Below are 18,524 nucleotides of genomic sequence, written 5' to 3' on the forward strand. Positions count from 1 at the left end.
CAGTTTTTTGAGTTATGCATTTGAACAATGTACTGGAGAGACAGATGAGAAGTTTTATATTTGTATGGAATGTTATGCATTTTGTATATTAATTTGTGCTTATTCTACCATGCTATTATCACATCACTATAACCCAAAATATTAGCAATGTATGGCCTGTTATCTCTTTTACAGTTCATTGCTTAAATAGTCAAGATATTTTTAATTTAGTTCAGAGAGCAAAATTAAGTGTATTCCATTAACGAGTTGTAACAACAAAAAACTCTTTATGAGACAAGCCATATTTTGATTTGATAATAAATTTGTTACATGTAACTGTCTGTGTCATATTTTCGTTTACACTAAAAAATATGTTTAGAAAAATCATCTCATTCTTTTAATTTCTAAAAAAAACTACAATAGTAAAGGTGGTTCTCAGGGGCCTCAGTGAACTTCCAAGGGGGCCACAGGATGACTTAAACATATTCAAATGAACAAATGATTATTACTAATTAATAAAGGATTGTAACTATAATTGAAAATGCTAATGAACACAAAATCAAGATGTAAACTGAAAACGTATATCTTTTCCCCCATTTATACCTTTTGTACCAATCGGGGTTTATAAACTCAGTTTATAAACAGGTGGTACAACCGTTTCAGAAATCAAACCACCAAAAATCAAAACTCTCAATAACAGTTTTATTCAGTTATGGGTTGCATATAGAGAAACGGAACAAAATAGCTTGTTACAGAGAAATGAAATACAATAGAAACCATTTGTCATTATAGTTTGGAGCATACGAATGAAATATAGCCTATAAATACAGAAATCTTTACATTACAGGAGGTAAAGCAGTCATTTCATCAAGGCTGAAATGTGAAGTAGCTTAAATAAAGAATTGTTATCTCATTGCACGGTAAAAGATAAAAACCAATTAAACAACTCTCAATATAGCCACCTTTGAATTTAAAATAGACTGCTAACAGGACATCTCACAACAACAACTCGTTAGTTTTATGATCTCCCTGCCCAAACACCAACACAACTCAAATGTTGATGCTGTTTGTCCCTGTGAACTGTGAAACATATGAAGCTAGCGTGGGGTTTGTGGGAAGCACTTTGATTGGAAGGTCCCAACTGAAGGTGTCCACATCCACATGCTCTGCCCCCGTCCATACTGTGACTTCTGACTGATTCTGCAGAACCACCGGGGCCTCCACTGGCTCCCGCGCTGTTACGAACTCAAAATGCAGACGCCATCTTAACGTCACTGGGGAAGAGAATAAAATCATCGAATGAGAATGTTGCCTTATCAGAAAATGGTCAGTTATTTCCTTTACTCACATATATTTCATAACAGATTTAAAACTTCAGGCTCAAGCTAAACTGGAAATAAACCAATAAGTCAACCAAAAGCTTACCTTTTTTTAACTTTCAACATACAACTTTTTATGCGTGAATTATTTCTAACCTATGTCTGTGGTGAATCCTGGTGTGACATTGAGGGGTACAGGGAGAGAGAAATGGCTGGAGGCTGTGTGCAAGCAGGACTCTAGATGTCGGCCATGACCAGTGACACTGACAGCCTGGCCGGGTCGTCTCTGGTAATGCTCTTGGACCTCCTCCTCACTTTGTAGACTTACTGAATACTAAGCAGATATAAATACACATGAACACTACAGCAGCGCTAATTGGGGTCAATTAGATATTAAAAAAACAAACAAACAAAAAACAAGGAAGCATTAAATTGATCAAAAGTGACAGTAAAGACTTTTGGATTTTGCATTTATTTGAATATTAAATCAAATAAATGCTTTTCTTTTGAGCTTTATATTCATCAAAGAATTCTGAAAAAAAAGATCGGTTTTCACAAAAATATTAAGCATTACTATTGTTTTCAACTGTTTTCAAAATTATTCATCAGAAAAGTTTCTTGAGCTCCAAATCAGCATATTAAAATAATTTCTGAAGGATCATGTGACACTGAAGACTGGAGTAATGCATTTGAAAACATAATGTCCCCAAACTTCTGACCTGTACTATATACTATACCTGTAAACATGGAATATCCCCTTCTGAGAATGTAAAGATGCCAATAATATCTTCCCCGAGCCTGTACACAGTCTTAAAGATGCAGAACTTAGCAACCTTTCCCCGCACGTTTGTGATGTTGAACATATCTGTGAAGAAAATGCATGTGCATGTGATCACAACTGACACAGAATTCAAATCTAATCAAAGGACCGCAACATAAGAGAGATGAATGACAAACACACATTCCTTCAAAGACACAAGCCTTCCCACATTCACTCACGCACATGGGCATCGTCGCGAGGTGGTGATCATCAGCATGTCCAGAGCTCTCTCTAGCGGCCTTGTATCTCTCCTGCTTCCTTCCTCCTCCTCCAGAAAGGGGTTTGAGGGAGCTACTTCCTCATCTTGGGGAAACGGAGGCTCTGGCATGCCTACAAAATAAGATTTTCTTACACTGTGGTGACACTCTATTCACGGGCATGTTTGTGTTAATTCATTTATTTAACATCCAAGTATTCACACATTTTCTAAAAAAATTACACATTTCTTTAGATGTTAAAATAAAAATGCATGTGGAAATTGATTAATGCATCTCTAATGCAGCTTGCTGATAATTAGCCTCTGCTTTGCATGGACAATACTAACAGGGAGGAAAAAACCCTACCATGAAGCACTAAAACTCTGAAAGGGACTCGCAGTAACTTGATGGGTGAGTTGACTCGCTGGCAGCCAATCGTGAGCTTATACACGTACTTCACTGCCTGACCCCGGAAACTAGGTGGACCATCAGTGGGCACAACCTCACTGTAGGAATCTGAACAAGGGGAAAACATTATTTACTGGCAGTCTCAGCTGAAAAAAACCTGGAAGAGATTTGTTTAACATGTGGCTGTCTCCTGTAGTTCAGAATGACATTAGCCAGGCATAATGTGCAATTACATGACTGAACAGCTGAACTTTGGCCAGCTGACTGTTGGTTTTGAGCCATGAACCAGTTTTCACCACCATATCAACATTATCTGGGTCAAGAGGAATTGTTTTAAGGGGTTCACTTCATATTACTGATGTTGTGAGGGCATAAACGATTTAAACAACACAAGCGCTTATCAAAAGATTTATGGTCATTTAGACCAAAAGTTAACCATGACTGCATCCGTTTCTGGTTCATTTTCAGCTTCTTACAAGTCTTGCTCTCTCCGGGATCCAAGCGAAGGTCACAGAACAAGATCTTTGGTGGTGTGTCCAGCACACACTGGCCTCGTTCACCTGGACCAATGAAGAAACAGGGAAATTGTAAAAATCTCTCCTCTAAATCCCTGCTCTAAAATTTTTGTGGGAATAAATCTGAGATTACAGAAATCTAATCACAATCTAATCCTCATCACAAGCACACCTTCTGATAGGCTCAAAGTATCTGGCTTTTACTCTGACAAGAAAGGCACAATTCAACACCAAACTAATAGAGAGATCATAAAAGTTGACAGGTTTTCAGCATAACAGGTGGTCTGTGACCAGCTGAAATCATTACATTGCTTGATCTTCACTTACTTTCTCAGCAATCATCAGTCTTTTCTTGAAATTTATAGAGTTTCTGACTCAAGTGACTTGCTTTTAGTACAGTATTTTCTCAAACTGCCAAAATTTTGAGTAGTTTCTGTTCTGAATTTACTCACTGTTTTGTCCTGCTTCTAAAAACACCAATTCCAACATGTGACATTTGACTGCACTGACACAAAACGTGAACTGAATTGAGCTGGAGGATGACACTATTCTATGACACTATACCTCTGTAGAGCGGATATAAAGCTGATTTGAACTTGCTCCTAACTGGCAAATTTTGCAGTGTTGAATAACATTACCATTGTCTTCAGTAGAGCTACTTATCACCGAACTGAACTTTATTCATTAATGATGAACAATGGATGAATATTGATTGATGAATATTACAAAGTTATTAAATCACACTAAATAAGCACTGAACTGACTGAAGCTGCTACAGCTGCTTTACAGCAGAACTTGGTATTAAGGGAATTTTAATTGAAGTAGTGTGCATCATTGATTCTGTTTTTTTCTGTCTAATACTGTGAAACTGCTTTGAAACGATGTCTTTTGCACAAAGTGGTAAATATAAATAAAGGTGACCTGACATACAAACCACACAATTTTAAATGTGGCAGTAAAAGAAAAACTGATCTTCATTTGATTTGCTTTATCCTTTATGTAACAATATAAGTTAAGTAAAACTAGTCTGATATTAGCAGCTCATTTTTCACCTTTGCTTGGTATCAGTACGGTGTCGCTCTCTGCTTGGACGTCCTGCTTGGTGCCCTGAGTGGGTAAAGCCACACGACTCTCGCTGGCATGGAACTGGCAGTGGATCTGAGCACTGGCCCAGGCCAACATCTCACTGCAGAAGGTGAACAGACTCAATCACAACTGATAGCACATTAATATCCTTGTCAAAAAGCAACCCAGTGCCTTTTCTAAATACAGTCTTCTTTACCTGCTGGCAGATGTAGACAGATGTGATATAGGATTTGTGAAGGTTATAAGACACTCTAAAACCTCCCCGGCCAAAAACACAGGCCCTCGTGCCATTGAAGCCACCACCTCAATCATCTGAGAAAAACAGAAAGGTTATATGCAAGGTACTTGATAGTACTTGACTTAAGATGGTTTTCTGGGATGGTTTTAAGATGCTTTATTGGTTTTAGAGGGGTTTCCAAACTAGGAGACCAGTTAAGGCCAGCAAACCAGCGTAGACTTGTTTAAGATGTTTTTGACAGGGTTGAGAGTAGGTTATGCACTGTGTAGAATATATTATAGATTTATATATGATCTTGTGCTTATTCTTTTAAGCAGCAGCACGTGTAACGTTAATCAAACAAGCCTTTCCTAATGATTCTGCCTCTGACACAAAATATGTGCAGAGCTTGACTTTAGCTACAGAGCAGCGTACATCTCGATTTAAAGAGCTGGCGTCGTGCACAGCGATGAATGTTTACAACACTAGCATGAACTCCTAGCATTATTTTATTTGTTCCCTTTACGATACCTCGAAGTTGTTTCTTTTATTTATTCCCGTCGATTTGTTTACGTCGTATTCCTAAACATCGAAGTTAAAGAAAAGTGCCCGGTGACGCTCCAGCTTCCTAAAAACAAAACAATTGGAGATTTGTTTTGGCCATTATAAGGTTTCCCTGAGTTTTTTCCTAACGTGGTTCAAGCTACATTCATAAACACAAAAGCAAACGCTGCCATGGAATGGAACTAGACTTTCAAAAAATCTTCGTTATGCATACTATTTTGATTTATTCAGTAAAACATGTCACGAGAAAGTATAGGATGTAAAACCGTTTTCTTAACTCCGGTATAGCGATGTGCAAGTCGTGAACAAATGTTCTTATGAGTCAATTCTTTTAAATGAATCAGTTCAAGATGTTCACTGTTTGAACGATTTATTTGCCAATCAAGTCAAAAAAAAAAAAAAATCAGAGGGTGCCAGTAAAAACTTTATGAATAAATATTGTATTAGAAAAACAAGTTAATATAATCACATTTGCATTTACATTAAGAGATACTTAAATTTATTTAGAATTCTTGAAAATAATATATCTTACATTTGAACAAAAATGCCATCGTTTAAATCAACGACGAATAACAAAGGGTTTTTTAATGTTTATCGAAAAACATAATAAACAGCAATACGTGTTTTACATATGGCTTTACTTGAACATTTAGAAAACACATAATTGACTTAACACGAATTACTGAATTGCTTTTGAAATGATTCTTTGAACTGAACCATTCAAAAGAACCGATTCGAATAAACGAGTAAACACGATCACTGGCTCCGTGGCAAATGTGACGTAAAAGCCCCATCCAAAATCACAACGGGGGGTGGCACGGTTTCCTCAGAAGAAGATAGTTAAGAAAAGTGTAATATTTATTATTTTAAATAGTCAAGAGATGACTTATAAAAGAAAACAGATACAGAACAAGGCTTGTGTTTCTTTGGAAAACACTGAAATGACCCCTCTCTTCTGTACGTTACCTCCCCGAGGGTGAGCTCATTGGTATAAGCCTGCAGAGGGCCCTGTGTACTGCTCTATCATCGAGAAATTTATGTCTGTCTTTGACCAGTTCATCGAGAGATCGTGATGTGCTTTTCTGCATAAGAAAATGTGTTGTTTACTTACGGAAACTTATAAATGCTGAATAGCGTTACATGCTTTTCGTCTCTAAAACTTAGCATTTGCTGTTCACTTAGGAAATATTACCAAGATCCAACCGCAACAAAGTGGAAGCAGCAGCCACAGGGACACCGGATGGTTCTACTGACATAGTCATGCTGGGGAGCGTCAAAACAAGTGCATCTCGCCACTGACACGCAGACCCCAGACAGACAAGGGTAAGAGAGATTTTACACTCCTCTGGTGGACTGCGTGGATGAAACAATAACAATAGGAGAACATTAATTATGCATGGCCAATCTAAAAGCGAATGTGACCTAAGTAGCCAGACGTTTACAATGGGGCGAAGAGAAAGGGTGCCAATGCATATTGGACATTAAAACATCATGCCTCTTTCAATAAATACGTCTCGCCAAAGTATGATTCTGTAATGGCGCTGCATTTTGTAAAATAGTGCGGAATATGAAGTATTAATTAATTAAAGCAAAAAGACAGTAAAAGTGCTTTAATTTTATAGATGCTCGTCTGTCTCAGAAGGTACGCTTACTCATTTTTTTATCAAATTAAATTTTATGAGCTGTATGTGAGTTTGCATATTTTTTATTTATTTATTTATTTATTTATTTGCAGCACTGATCATTGTTTGGGCCATGTCTAAATTAGTGTAAATTAAGTGTATAATTTGTGCAATTTGCAGATTTCTAACAATACATTAATTAGACCAAAAAGTAATTTTGTAAATAAAAAAGTTATAGAAAATTCCTAAATGGACCAAAAAAGAAAAATGCAAGTACAATAATATATGCAAACAAATGGAATGGAAAACTACACCTGCACCACAATGGAAACGTTGGATCCATAATGGGGAGGAAATCATGGATTTAGTTTTGGACAGAGCTAAATATATTTTCTGTTATTGCTTTTGAAATAAAAATGGTTTAGTAGTAAAAATAATTAATGTATTATATATTTGTTTCTTCTTCTTCTGTTGTTTTATTTAAGTGCAATTACATTGAATTTCAGTGTAGCAGATTATGTCGTAACATTGTATGGTTTTAACTGAAGTACAATAAAGTATGTCATAACATCTTGATGTGGGGTGGGCTGGGGATCTACAGGTATCTTATTTGTTTGGCGAAATGAATTCTGCCATATAGAAAAAGATTTGCCTGGCCCAGGGGTGAAATGAAGGGAACTATTGTAATTTAATTAAAAGGAAAAGGATCAGGTTACATCTCCAGCCCGTGGTTGTTGCTAGCAACTGAACTCTGTCGCTCCGTCACCCTGGTGACAGGAGAACTTTGCGTTTGTAGGTAGATTACCTGCCCATGCATGCAGATCATACATGTGATCTCAACTCTCACTTGCACAACACAGTTGGCAAGATGTCATTTTTCAATTAACAATGTGTCTTATCCGTTGCTTTAACCTTAAAACAAAGGAAATATTCTATATGCATGAACACTTTAACTCTTTCTTTTTTCAGAGGATTCAGGGAGACGATTTTTACGGTTTTGGTTTGGACTGGTGATCCAACAGCTCTACTATGGATTTAAATGACAGCACGTCTCTGGCTGAGCTGATGAGCCGGTATGTGTCTACAGAAACAGGATTTGGTGTCCCGAAGGATGGCTGGCGGATATGCCTGGCCCACGAGTTCAAAGAGAAGCGCAAACCATTTCAAGCCAAAGACGTCTCATTGTCCAACATGATCGAGCATCTTTCTTTAGGGGTCAGGTATGTTTAACAAATCATATTTCAATAGAAGAGCCTCAGATCTACTTGGCCATTTATTTATTAGTCCTCACGTCATCTACAGGAAACACAATTACTAAAGAATAGAATTAGTTTACATCAAAAGCTGCCGAAAAAGACCATTATAGACATGTCAGTGGCCTTTTGCTCTATACCAGTATGTATGATTGAAACAGGAACAGGAAATATTAGTCAATGGTTATATTTTGACCACAAATGGACATGTTTTCATTCCTTTCTTATGCTAAACCCTTGTCCGCTTGGTTCTTAGCAGCTTTATTTATTTAACCAGTGTTTCATGGTTAATGATAATGTCTTCATAAAAAAGGCAGCTCTTTGTGTGGATTGCATCTCACATACTAGTTAAACCAGAAATCTAAGCTTGTGGATCATTTGTAAGATACATTGCTGGTTTTTTGTGTAGCAAGTTGTATTTACCTTGATCAGGTGGGGCTGTTTTCCCTCTCTAACTGTTGCACTATAACTAATACATTTTAGCAAACTTCCTCTCTTTGTATGGACCTTTGGATGATCCTGCTATAAACAGCTTGATAGCAGTTGACCTGGGTTTAGATTCTGGATTTTTATTGTTGTGATCCTTTGTTAATGAACTATTATTTTATCTCCAACGTCACACTACTGCTGCATGGAACTGGCCACTGAGGCTAGTTAATCAGTGTCGATATCGGTCAATACCCTGTGTGCTGTTCTATTCCATTCCACGTTAAAGCTTTATAAATCTTTACTGTAGTTCCATTTACACAGTCAGTCCTCTGATGTGTATGTGAATACTGTATTCATGAATCATGTTGCTTAACCTTCACCACACTTGATTGATTACTAACTAGCATACCAGCATAGGGGCATGACTGGCTTCTGCGATAGTCATATGCAGTCATCCATCGAAACCCTCCATACGTGAACGTTGCAATTTTTTTAATCTTAAAAAAAAAAATGCAATGTTTTAAATTTTACTTTAATACAACATATACCTGCCATGTGATTATTCCACAACTACATGTAAGTGAAAAACGAATAATTCCAGTTAACTTAACAAGCATAAATAAAGTCTAGAGAGAGAAAAAAGGTGCACTTTTTAGATAAATATGTAAAATAAGAGATTTTGATTGGGTAAAAAATACAAAAAGTGATTTGTATCCAGGGCAGAGACATTTGATTTGTATCCAGTGCTTTTTCGGCCTATCCCATAATGCCATCTGCCCTTTTATGTTTGAGTGAATCGGTCTCTGTTTCTAGGCGCTCTTGTGCTGAGTGCAACAAGACTGAAAACAGCTGTGTGTGCATTATTGCAGGAGAATGAGTGAGCCAGAAAAGAATGAGTTGGATGGAGTGGTTTGGGAGTGACTAAAGTTGAGATGTGTGTGTGAAACAGAGTTTTCATTGTTAGAACTAGCATTGCTGTGAAGCTATAAAGACCAATTAAAGAAGTCAAAGTGTGATATTTTTGCACATAGATGCATGAGCAATATATTGAACAAAACTCTGTAACCTTCACTGTTCATCAATACCAGTTCAAGGCGATACCTGTGTGTGACAGAGAGAAAGGCCAGTTTAGTGAATTCTTTCTTGCTTTGTCTGAGCAGGTATCTGAGATGGTGGTACAGAAAGACCCAGGTTGAGAAGAAGGCTCCTTTTATTGATATGTTTCGGGCTCTACCACTGAAACAAATTTATGGTAAGTGCAAAGACAAACAGAAACATCAAAGCAACAACAACAACTCTTAAAGGGACAGTTCACCCAAAAATGAAAATTCTGGCATTAATTACTCATTAATTACTTAGTTCATTTTGGGAGCACAAATTAAGATATTTTTTATGAAATCTGAGAATTTTCTGACCCTGCGTAGACAGCAATGCATCAGTAAAACAGTCCATGTGACAACAGTGGTTCAACCTCCAAGTGGTTCAAGCTGTGAGAATACTTTTTGTGAACAAAGAAAACTAAAATAATGACTTTATTCAACAATTCTTTGATGTCACATGGACTATTTTAACGATGTCCTTTCTGAACCTGAGAACATTTCAGTTACACTGCTGTCTTGTGAGGGTCAGAAAACTTCTTGTGTTCTGAAGATGAACAAATGTCTTACATATTTGGAATGACACAAGGGTGAGTAATTAATGACAGAATTTTCAGTTTTGGGTGAACTATCCCTTTAAAATGACCCAGTGTAAAAGAGGACATGTTTTGTGCAGGTGCTCCTCTTGGTGGCATTGGCGGGGGCAGTATCACACGTGGATGGAGGGGAGATTTCTGCCGGTGGCAACTAAATCCTGGAATGTACCACTACAAAACCGTTATTGCTAACCAGGTAAAGAAATAGTGTGATCCAGTAAAATACCTATAAAAAAGATCCATACCATTGTTCAAAAATTTGGGGTTAGTAAGATTCGTTTTTTTTTAAATAAATTATTCAGCAAGGTCACATTAAGTTGGTCAAAAGTGACCGCAATCACATTCATTATGTAAATAAAATACCTTTCAGCTAGTTTGCTTATTTTAACCCCCTCTATGTCCTAGTTTACAGTGTGTCTGCGCAGGGGTGGTCAGACGGTATACCAGCAGGTGTTGTCTACAGAGCGACCCCCGACTCTTCAGGGTTGGAACTGGGGTTATTGCGGTGAATACGCCTTTTACCATGCTCTTTACCCACGAGCCTGGACCGTCTACCACCTGCCTGGCCAGAATGTCACTCTCACCTGCAGGCAGGTGTCACCCGTCATCCCTCACGACTACAAGGTGACAAGCTGTTTAGAATGTGCTTGATATTTAAAGCACATTGTTGCTTTAACTTATAACACATTTATATTGTATGACACTTTCCTTTACATAAAAATGGATACAGTAACTGTTCAACACTGCTAAAAATGATAAAAGCTGTATGGCTGCTGATTATTCGACGTTGCCATCACATGGATAAATTACATTTTAAAATGTATTAAAAAATATTAAAAATCTTTTTCTCATTATCAGGACTCCAGTCTTCCTGTGGCTGTGTTTGTGTGGGACATTGAGAATAAGAATGACTACGCACTTGATGTTTCCATCATGTTCACGATGGTTAATGGGTCTGGACATAAAGACGATAAGAGTGGGGGCCACTGGAATGAATCATTTCACCTGGAAAAAGACGGAGAATCTGTGTCTGGGGTGTTACTACATCACCAGACGCCCGTCAACCCTTATACTCTGTGTATGGCTGCAAGAGAAAAGGTAATGCACCATTGTAAATCTAGCAGCAGCAGGTTTTGCCTGTAGTAAATGCATGAAAACAACTTGCAGTGCACAGACAAAAGCACTCTGCTAAACAGGTTTCTCCATCACACCACTATACTGTGTGAGCTCCTGTTTCTCTGTGCAAATAAGAGCTTTGTAAGGGTGGCTGATTGCTGTGGTTCACCACAATAAACTGTGCAAAGATACTGCTAATACCATATGACTGCTCTTTAAATGTTTTATTAAGAAAAAAGAATTTAAAGACAGCTTAAACTGTTGCTAAAGATATGTTGATGGAATTCACTTTTGTTTTGGACCAAACTGATGTTCATTTTATGGGAAAAAATGGTTAAAACATTCTTCAGATAATCTTCTTTTAAGTTCCGCTGAAGACAGAATGTCATACATTTTTGGAATGACGTAATAGTGAATTAGTGATGACAGAATTTATATTTTTTGAAGTGAACTATCCCTTGAAGTGTGTCTAGGTAGGCAGCTGTTGTTCTTCCTCTCTTTATTTAAAGTTTCTCTTTATTTTAGTCTGGCCAAGAGATCAGTCACCAGACGGCGTTCAGCCCAAAGGGAACCTGTAGTGCTCTGTGGAGTGACCTCATGACTGATGGACGGCTCGACTCGCCTAAGGACTCCAGCCCACCCACACAGAAAGGGGAGGAAGTGGCAGCAGCCCTGGCTGTGAGCTGCTCCGTGCCTGCTAACAGTCACAACAGTGTGGAGTTCAGTTTGGCCTGGGATATGCCAAAAATCACATTTGGCTCCAGAGAAAGAATATATGAAAGGTATGTGTACATGCAGAATAGGTCAAATTTCATGTAAATGATAAATACATCACAGTAATGATTAATAGTTTATTAGTTGTTATTTGGAGGGACATTCTCACACTAGAGAGCATTTGATTGGACAAAAATCTATGTAGAGTAACATGAGTCATCAATATTTTTGGCCTGTTTTCAGAAAAGTGAACAATTGTTCATTTTTATGTGAACAGCATGATAAGTTACGGAGGGAAAATTTGTTTCAGTTCAGTGAATCCAGATGAGTAAGACCATGATGCATAACTATTTTAACGATTGAAGAAAAATGTATCATCAATGCTATATACACTACCATTCAAAAGCTTAGGGTCAGTAAGATGATTTTTTTTTCAGCATTGCCATCACAGGAATGAATTACATTTTAAAATATATTAAAATGTAATTAAAAAAGTAATCATATTTTACATTATTTCCATTTCAAATGCAGCTGAAGTGGCTTCCTTCAAAAATTTGAACAAAATTGATCCACAGCAAGTTTTGAATGATAGTTTATGTTCCTAAATTATCAAATGTTGACTAATGTTGACTAAAATAACTGTTAACAGATACGTGCATTATTGATTTACAGCTTTTCTTTTGCCTGAGAAAAATATTAATTATTAAATAACTAAGGGCTTAAAAGAGACACACAATTTGATACTTCCTGTTTCAATAGGAGACTTGAATGCAATTTCATGAGATTTTAAAAGGAAGAGATGTGCCTGTGTATAAAAAGAAGTACGGTTTACGTACAAGCTGCATGAAAGGAAGGGTTTGAGTCAACAGTCATTAAGTTCAGCACAGGGCCACAGTTTGTGCTTCTTACACATTCGTATTAGAGCAGCAATGTTCATTTGTTTTTTCTCAGAGAATCCAGGAGACAATGATGCATAAATGCTACAAATGAAATAATGTCATTGTTTTAGTTTGCATAACATTAATGACTTTAGTGCATTACATTAATGGGAATTGCGGGAAATGTGCTCAATTGTTGTATGAAGATCTTTTAATGGTCCTAGAAATATGCTTCATTTTGTTTATAAACTATATAATTGCATTTGAAATGATGAAATTAAACCCTTTGACGCTGTGAAATAATCACATTATTTGTGTGATGTTTGTTTCAGGAGATACACACGTTATTACGGCAGCAAAGAAGATGCTGCCCCATCTCTGTCTCACTACGCGCTCACACACTACAGTAACTGGGAGGAGAGCATTGATGAGTGGCAGAGGCCGATTCTACAGGATGGGTAAAAAGACATGTCATTTTTTTATGAAAAATATCAAGCTTGAGGGCATGTCAGCCTGTCCTATTGGTTAATCAAGTTGTATGCTGCCCAGCATAAAAGACTGTCGTTCATCTAAAAGACTATGTGTAAGCAAGCAAGTGTCCTTCCTGCAAATACATTTGACTACTTATTTAAACCAACAGAAGGGTCATGGATTTATCCATTATGTCCTTAGACAACAGTAGCTCTTATATGCCATTTTGTATGTATTACTCATTTTGTTTCCACAATCCCCTTCATACGGTTTGTTGAGTGCACTAAAATTAATTGTGCATGCTTTGAGTAGCATTGCCTGAGTCACATGCAATATACTAATTCCAGGCCTCCATCTATTTTTTCAACATAAGGCAGTTATTCTTTTCAGTTGCGCGGTTGATTAATCTGTTGGTATTTGGCCCTTTTGAGATTAGAAGTATTAGCGATATCCTTCGCTAGCTTTGCAAAATTCTTTGTTGTGTCAGTTTAAAAAAATATACTTACAGCCTCGTCATTGGACAAACCACATCTGTATTTTTTTTTTTAAATATTACTAAATATTGTGTGGAATATAAATGTTCACTTAATTTATTTCAACATCCATTCTATGTATGTTTCACCACCGGTAGACTTAAACACAGTGTTGTTTTTAGGTCTCTTCCGTCTTGGTATAAGTCCGCTCTGTTTAATGAGCTGTACTTTGTTGTGGATGGTGGAACCGTGTGGGTGGAGCTTCCAGAGGATGCTGACATCAGCGGTGGGCTTCGTCCTGAGGATGGGGGGCTTCCAGCGCAGCCTGAAGTTGTCAAGGATTACGGCCGCTTCGCTTACCTAGAGGGTAAGAGAGTTGTGCTGTAACATTCAACATTAACTTAACATGCAAACTAAACTCGATATTTGTTTAAAACCTGTTTACAACATTTGATTTGTGCATATAATTATGTATGTTATGTACAAAAATCATGATAAAAAATATAACCAGCATTGCTGAGAGGAAATCTGCTGCTGCCGAATTGTAATCCATGTTATTTTAGTGTTATTTATATAATATTATAGTATTCATTTAGAATTAGCTTTTATTTTTTTATTTGCAGTTTGTGTTTTGTAATTTTTATTCGTTTTTTTATTTATTTCACTATTAGTAGTTGTAGTACTTCAACTAAAGGTTGTTTATTTTTGTTAGTTGCCAAGGTAACATTTAAATTTTTTTTACAATTTTTCAATTTAAAATTTTACAATTTTTCATCTAAAACGTATATTTTATTTAATTTCAGCTTTATTTCATATACTGAAAATTTATATTAATAGTTTTAGATTAAATTTAGAATTACACTTTAGATCGCAGTTCATTATACACTTAACATTCATTAAAGTTTAAATCGAGGTGATCAATAAATTCTTTGTCTCTCGCTCCAGGTCAGGAGTACAGGATGTATAACACATATGATGTGCACTTCTATGCTTCATTCGCTCTCATCATGCTCTGGCCCAAGCTGGCTCTGAGTGTGCAGTATGATATTGGTAAGCTAAGCTCACATTTAAACATTGAATGTATTTGAATTCGTTATACTTATACATTATACATTATACTTTTCCCCCTCTCTCTTTCATATTCAGCTGGTAGTGTCGTTCAACACGATCCTACAGAGAGGTTAAATCTAATGAATGGCCAATACTCACCAGTGAAGACCAGGGGCGTTGTACCTCATGACATTGGAGACCCTGGTGAGTTGTACATACTAGGATACCATGAAGTCACTAGTCACATTTTTTAAATAGAGAAAAAATAGAAATTGATCATCATCATCTTGAATCCCATAATCATTTTTTCTTGCATAATGAATTGTTAAATTATTGTAAACACGTTTGAGTGGTCTAATTGTAGCTACCATATCTCTTTGTTTTTTCAAAATGATTCACCTCATTTTATTAATGTCAATAAAACCTACTCTTTGATTTCAAACAGATGATGAGCCATGGGTTCGTGCCAATGCATACATGATCCACGATACAGCTGACTGGAAGGATCTGAACCTGAAGTTTGTGCTGCAGGTGTACCGAGACTATTACCTGACCCAGGATGAGCAGTATCTGAAGGATATGTGGCCCATATGCCAGGTGAGTTTTTCTCTATTGTATTGTAGTATTTAGTCTAAAATTATATACTCTACATATGCAAATGTAAAGTGACTTTAGTTCCAAGTGTTTTAAGACACATTACTCAAATATCTGATGTTCTGGCTTATTTAGACAGTTATGGAAACAGAGTTGAAATTTGATAAGGATGGTGATGGGCTGATAGAAAACTCTGGCTATGCAGACCAAACATATGATGGATGGAAGGTGACAGGACCCAGGTTAGGACTCAGGAAGTTTTTATTTTATTTAAAAAATTATATATATATATATTCAAATTTATCAGAATATATAAATTATGTTTTTTATTTTAAATGTATATTTTTAAATCCTGTATCTTGACATAAGTCATAACATCCCTGTGTGGTCTTCCAGTGCATACTGTGGTGGTCTATGGCTGGCGTCAGTGTGCATGATGTGTAAAATGGCACGTGTGCTGAATTGCGAGTCTGTTTATCAGCACTACAGAGATATTTTGGAGAGAGGAAAAGCAGCCTTTGACAAACTCCTGTGGAATGGTAAGTGTAAGCATACACGGTGCCTGTTTAAAACGTATCTGGTCTTCAAGCAACCACATTAAAAATAATGCATTCATTTCCCCCCGTGAAGTGTCTTTCTCCTTCTCTGAAAGGCAAATACTACAACTATGACAGCAGTGGACGGAGCCTGTCTAACAGTGTAATGTCAGACCAGTGTGCAGGCCAGTGGTTTCTCAGGGCGTCTGGACTTGGGGATGATGACTACCAGGTAGTCTGAAAAACTTTTTACCAGCATTTTTTTAATATGATCAACATTTGGTTGTATTTGTACCACATAATGTTCATTTAACAATTATTTTGAAATGTCTTCATTAACAAAAGAAATAAAGGTAACACTTTACAATATGGTTCAGTGCCTTAACATTAATACATTAGGTGTCATAAATAACAATTTACTCTACTGTGGTGGTTTAAAGATTTTTCTTTATGCTTGCTAAGGCTGTATTTATTTTAATAAAAAAGTTGTAAAATAGTAATAATGTGAAATATTATTGCATTTAAGGTGTATATATATATATAATTTTGTAATATTTTTTTTTTTTATGCAACATTCCTTTTATGGCAAAGCTGAATCTTTAGCAACCATTACTTCAGTGTCACATGGTTCTTTATTATTCTAAATCTAAATTATTCTAATATGCTGATTTGGTGCTCAAGAAACATTTACTCTTACTATTGTCATCACAGTTGGAAATGGTTGTGCTGCTAAATGAAGAGATTCTTTGATGAGCAGATACTTGAAGAACAGTCTTTTGTACAATTTTAAATGTTTATAAATGATACATTTCTTAAAAAAAAAGCAACAACAAAAAAAGTGTTAAATTCTACAAATGGAATTGTTTAAAGATTTATATTAAAATGAATTAATATGAATTGCAATAGAAGTATTGTTCATTGTTAGTTCCTAACAGCAAAGAATTGAATCACACTGTAAAGATTTACAAAGTAACATTTAAAATGAACAAATAAATAAATAAAATGCTGTTACATTTATTTTGCATGAGTCACTTAGACTCCAGAAGGGGTCAGTGTTCTGTAGAAAGAGTGGACTATGGATGGGAACTAACAATAATTTTCTACATCCATTTCTCTATGCAGGCTTTTCCCAAGGAGAAAATCTGTAGTGCGCTGAAGTCAGTGTTTGACCTCAATGTTATGAGCTTTTCAGGCGGGCAGATGGGTGCGGTGAATGGGATGAGGCCAGAGGGGGTGCCTGATCATTCCAGTGTCCAATCAGATGAGGTGTGGGTGGGAGTAGTGTATGGATTAGCAGCTACAATGATACATGAGGTAATCAAACCTAAGATCATATCACCAGGTTCCAGATGAAGTCAACCTGTTAATTAACTCCTAATACACCCGCTGTGTTTTTTCCCAGGGCATGATAGAAGAGGGAATGCACACTGCTGAAGGCTGTTACCGCACTGTATGGGAGCGAATGGGAATGGCCTTCCAGACTCCTGAAGCATACTGTGAGAAAGGCATTTACCGCTCTCTCGCTTATATGAGACCTTTGAGCATCTGGGCAATGCAGCTTGCACTGAATAATCGACCAAACCACAGCAAAACCATTGAAAAAGATGTGGGACAGGACTGAGCTGGAGCCTTATAAATGTGCTAAAGGGAACATGCGCTGTCGAACCTCCATAATGAAGTGACCTCTTAGTTTTAAAAGACTGCAAATGACTTTGGAGATAGTGTCATCATGAGCTGTTGGTTCACACGGAAACTTAATTTCCAGTTATTTTGTAAATGAAAATGTGCATAATCTTTACCACAGTCCTTCTATGTAGCAGCTATAAATCATAGTTTTACGAATGGGAGTGTAAAAGCTTGGTTTCGGTGAGCTGACATACTGTTCATTATGAAATTGGATGTAGGGTCATTGGTCTTTGGGAATCAAGAAGTTAAAGCATGATTCTATTTAATTTCACTGTATATTTTTATTTCTATTATGGGAATGACCTATAGAGTACGAGAGAGAAAGAACTGCTGGTTCTCTCTCTTTTATTAGAAGTATTTGTTCTTGTTTGTGTCTTAAAACATCTGAGGCTTTGAAAAGTCACTACTGTACATTATTCTACAAAATTGTAATAGAAATAAAATTAATTAAATTGGAATGAATGTTTACTGCCATCAGATTCAGTTTTTCCTCAGATGCATCAGAAAAGCATTTCTTTTCTCTGCTGTAGTCTAGTGGTACCGTAAAGAAATGATATCAAACCCACAACCCTAAGATGCTCAAACGACATGTCAGGCTCTAGTATGTGATCTAAATCACTGGCTAAAAGTGAATTTCACCTTTTATGGAAGCCATAGCAATGCACAATGCTGTTCAAAAGTATCTTTTGTATCTTTTGCCCACCACGCCTGCATATATTTGATCAAAAATACAGTAAAATCAGGATATTGTTACAAAACTTGTAACTTATTAAAATTTAAAATGACTTTTTGTAATTTTATATATATATTTTATGCTCTTCAAAAGGCCTTTGATAACTTTCATAACTTTTTAGGATGTTAAAATGTAATATATTTTTATATTTATTTTATTTGTATTTTTTTT

At 36.5% G+C, this 18,524-nt stretch overlaps 2 protein-coding genes across 2 annotated transcripts; one reads left to right on the forward strand and one right to left on the reverse strand.

The window, feature by feature from the left end:
* Positions 1-667: 667 nt before the first annotated feature.
* Positions 668-5,225, reverse strand: rgp1 (GP1 homolog, RAB6A GEF complex partner 1). Its single transcript, XM_059528370.1, has 9 exons — positions 5,073-5,225; positions 4,521-4,636; positions 4,291-4,424; positions 3,200-3,283; positions 2,682-2,831; positions 2,302-2,448; positions 2,036-2,163; positions 1,455-1,632; positions 668-1,253 (listed from the first exon to the last, which is right to left on the reverse strand). The coding sequence occupies exons 2-9, from the start codon at positions 4,634-4,636 to the stop codon at positions 1,030-1,032; spliced, it is 1,161 nt and encodes a 386-aa protein (XP_059384353.1). The 5' UTR covers positions 5,073-5,225; the 3' UTR covers positions 668-1,029.
* Positions 5,226-5,939: 714 nt separating this feature from the next.
* Positions 5,940-18,082, forward strand: gba2 (glucosidase, beta (bile acid) 2). Its single transcript, XM_059528382.1, has 18 exons — positions 5,940-6,081; positions 6,288-6,428; positions 7,697-7,947; positions 9,570-9,661; positions 10,183-10,298; positions 10,508-10,726; positions 10,961-11,200; positions 11,744-12,000; positions 13,143-13,268; positions 13,937-14,121; positions 14,700-14,804; positions 14,901-15,008; positions 15,250-15,401; positions 15,534-15,640; positions 15,795-15,937; positions 16,051-16,166; positions 17,057-17,248; positions 17,337-18,082. Exons 3-18 carry the CDS (start codon positions 7,757-7,759, stop codon positions 17,553-17,555), a joined length of 2,568 nt encoding a protein of 855 aa, XP_059384365.1. The 5' UTR covers positions 5,940-6,081; positions 6,288-6,428; positions 7,697-7,756; the 3' UTR covers positions 17,556-18,082.
* Positions 18,083-18,524: the final 442 nt, after the last annotated feature.

Source organism: Carassius carassius, chromosome 3 (genome assembly GCF_963082965.1).
Source record: "Carassius carassius chromosome 3, fCarCar2.1, whole genome shotgun sequence".
Lineage (NCBI taxonomy): Eukaryota > Metazoa > Chordata > Actinopteri > Cypriniformes > Cyprinidae > Carassius > Carassius carassius.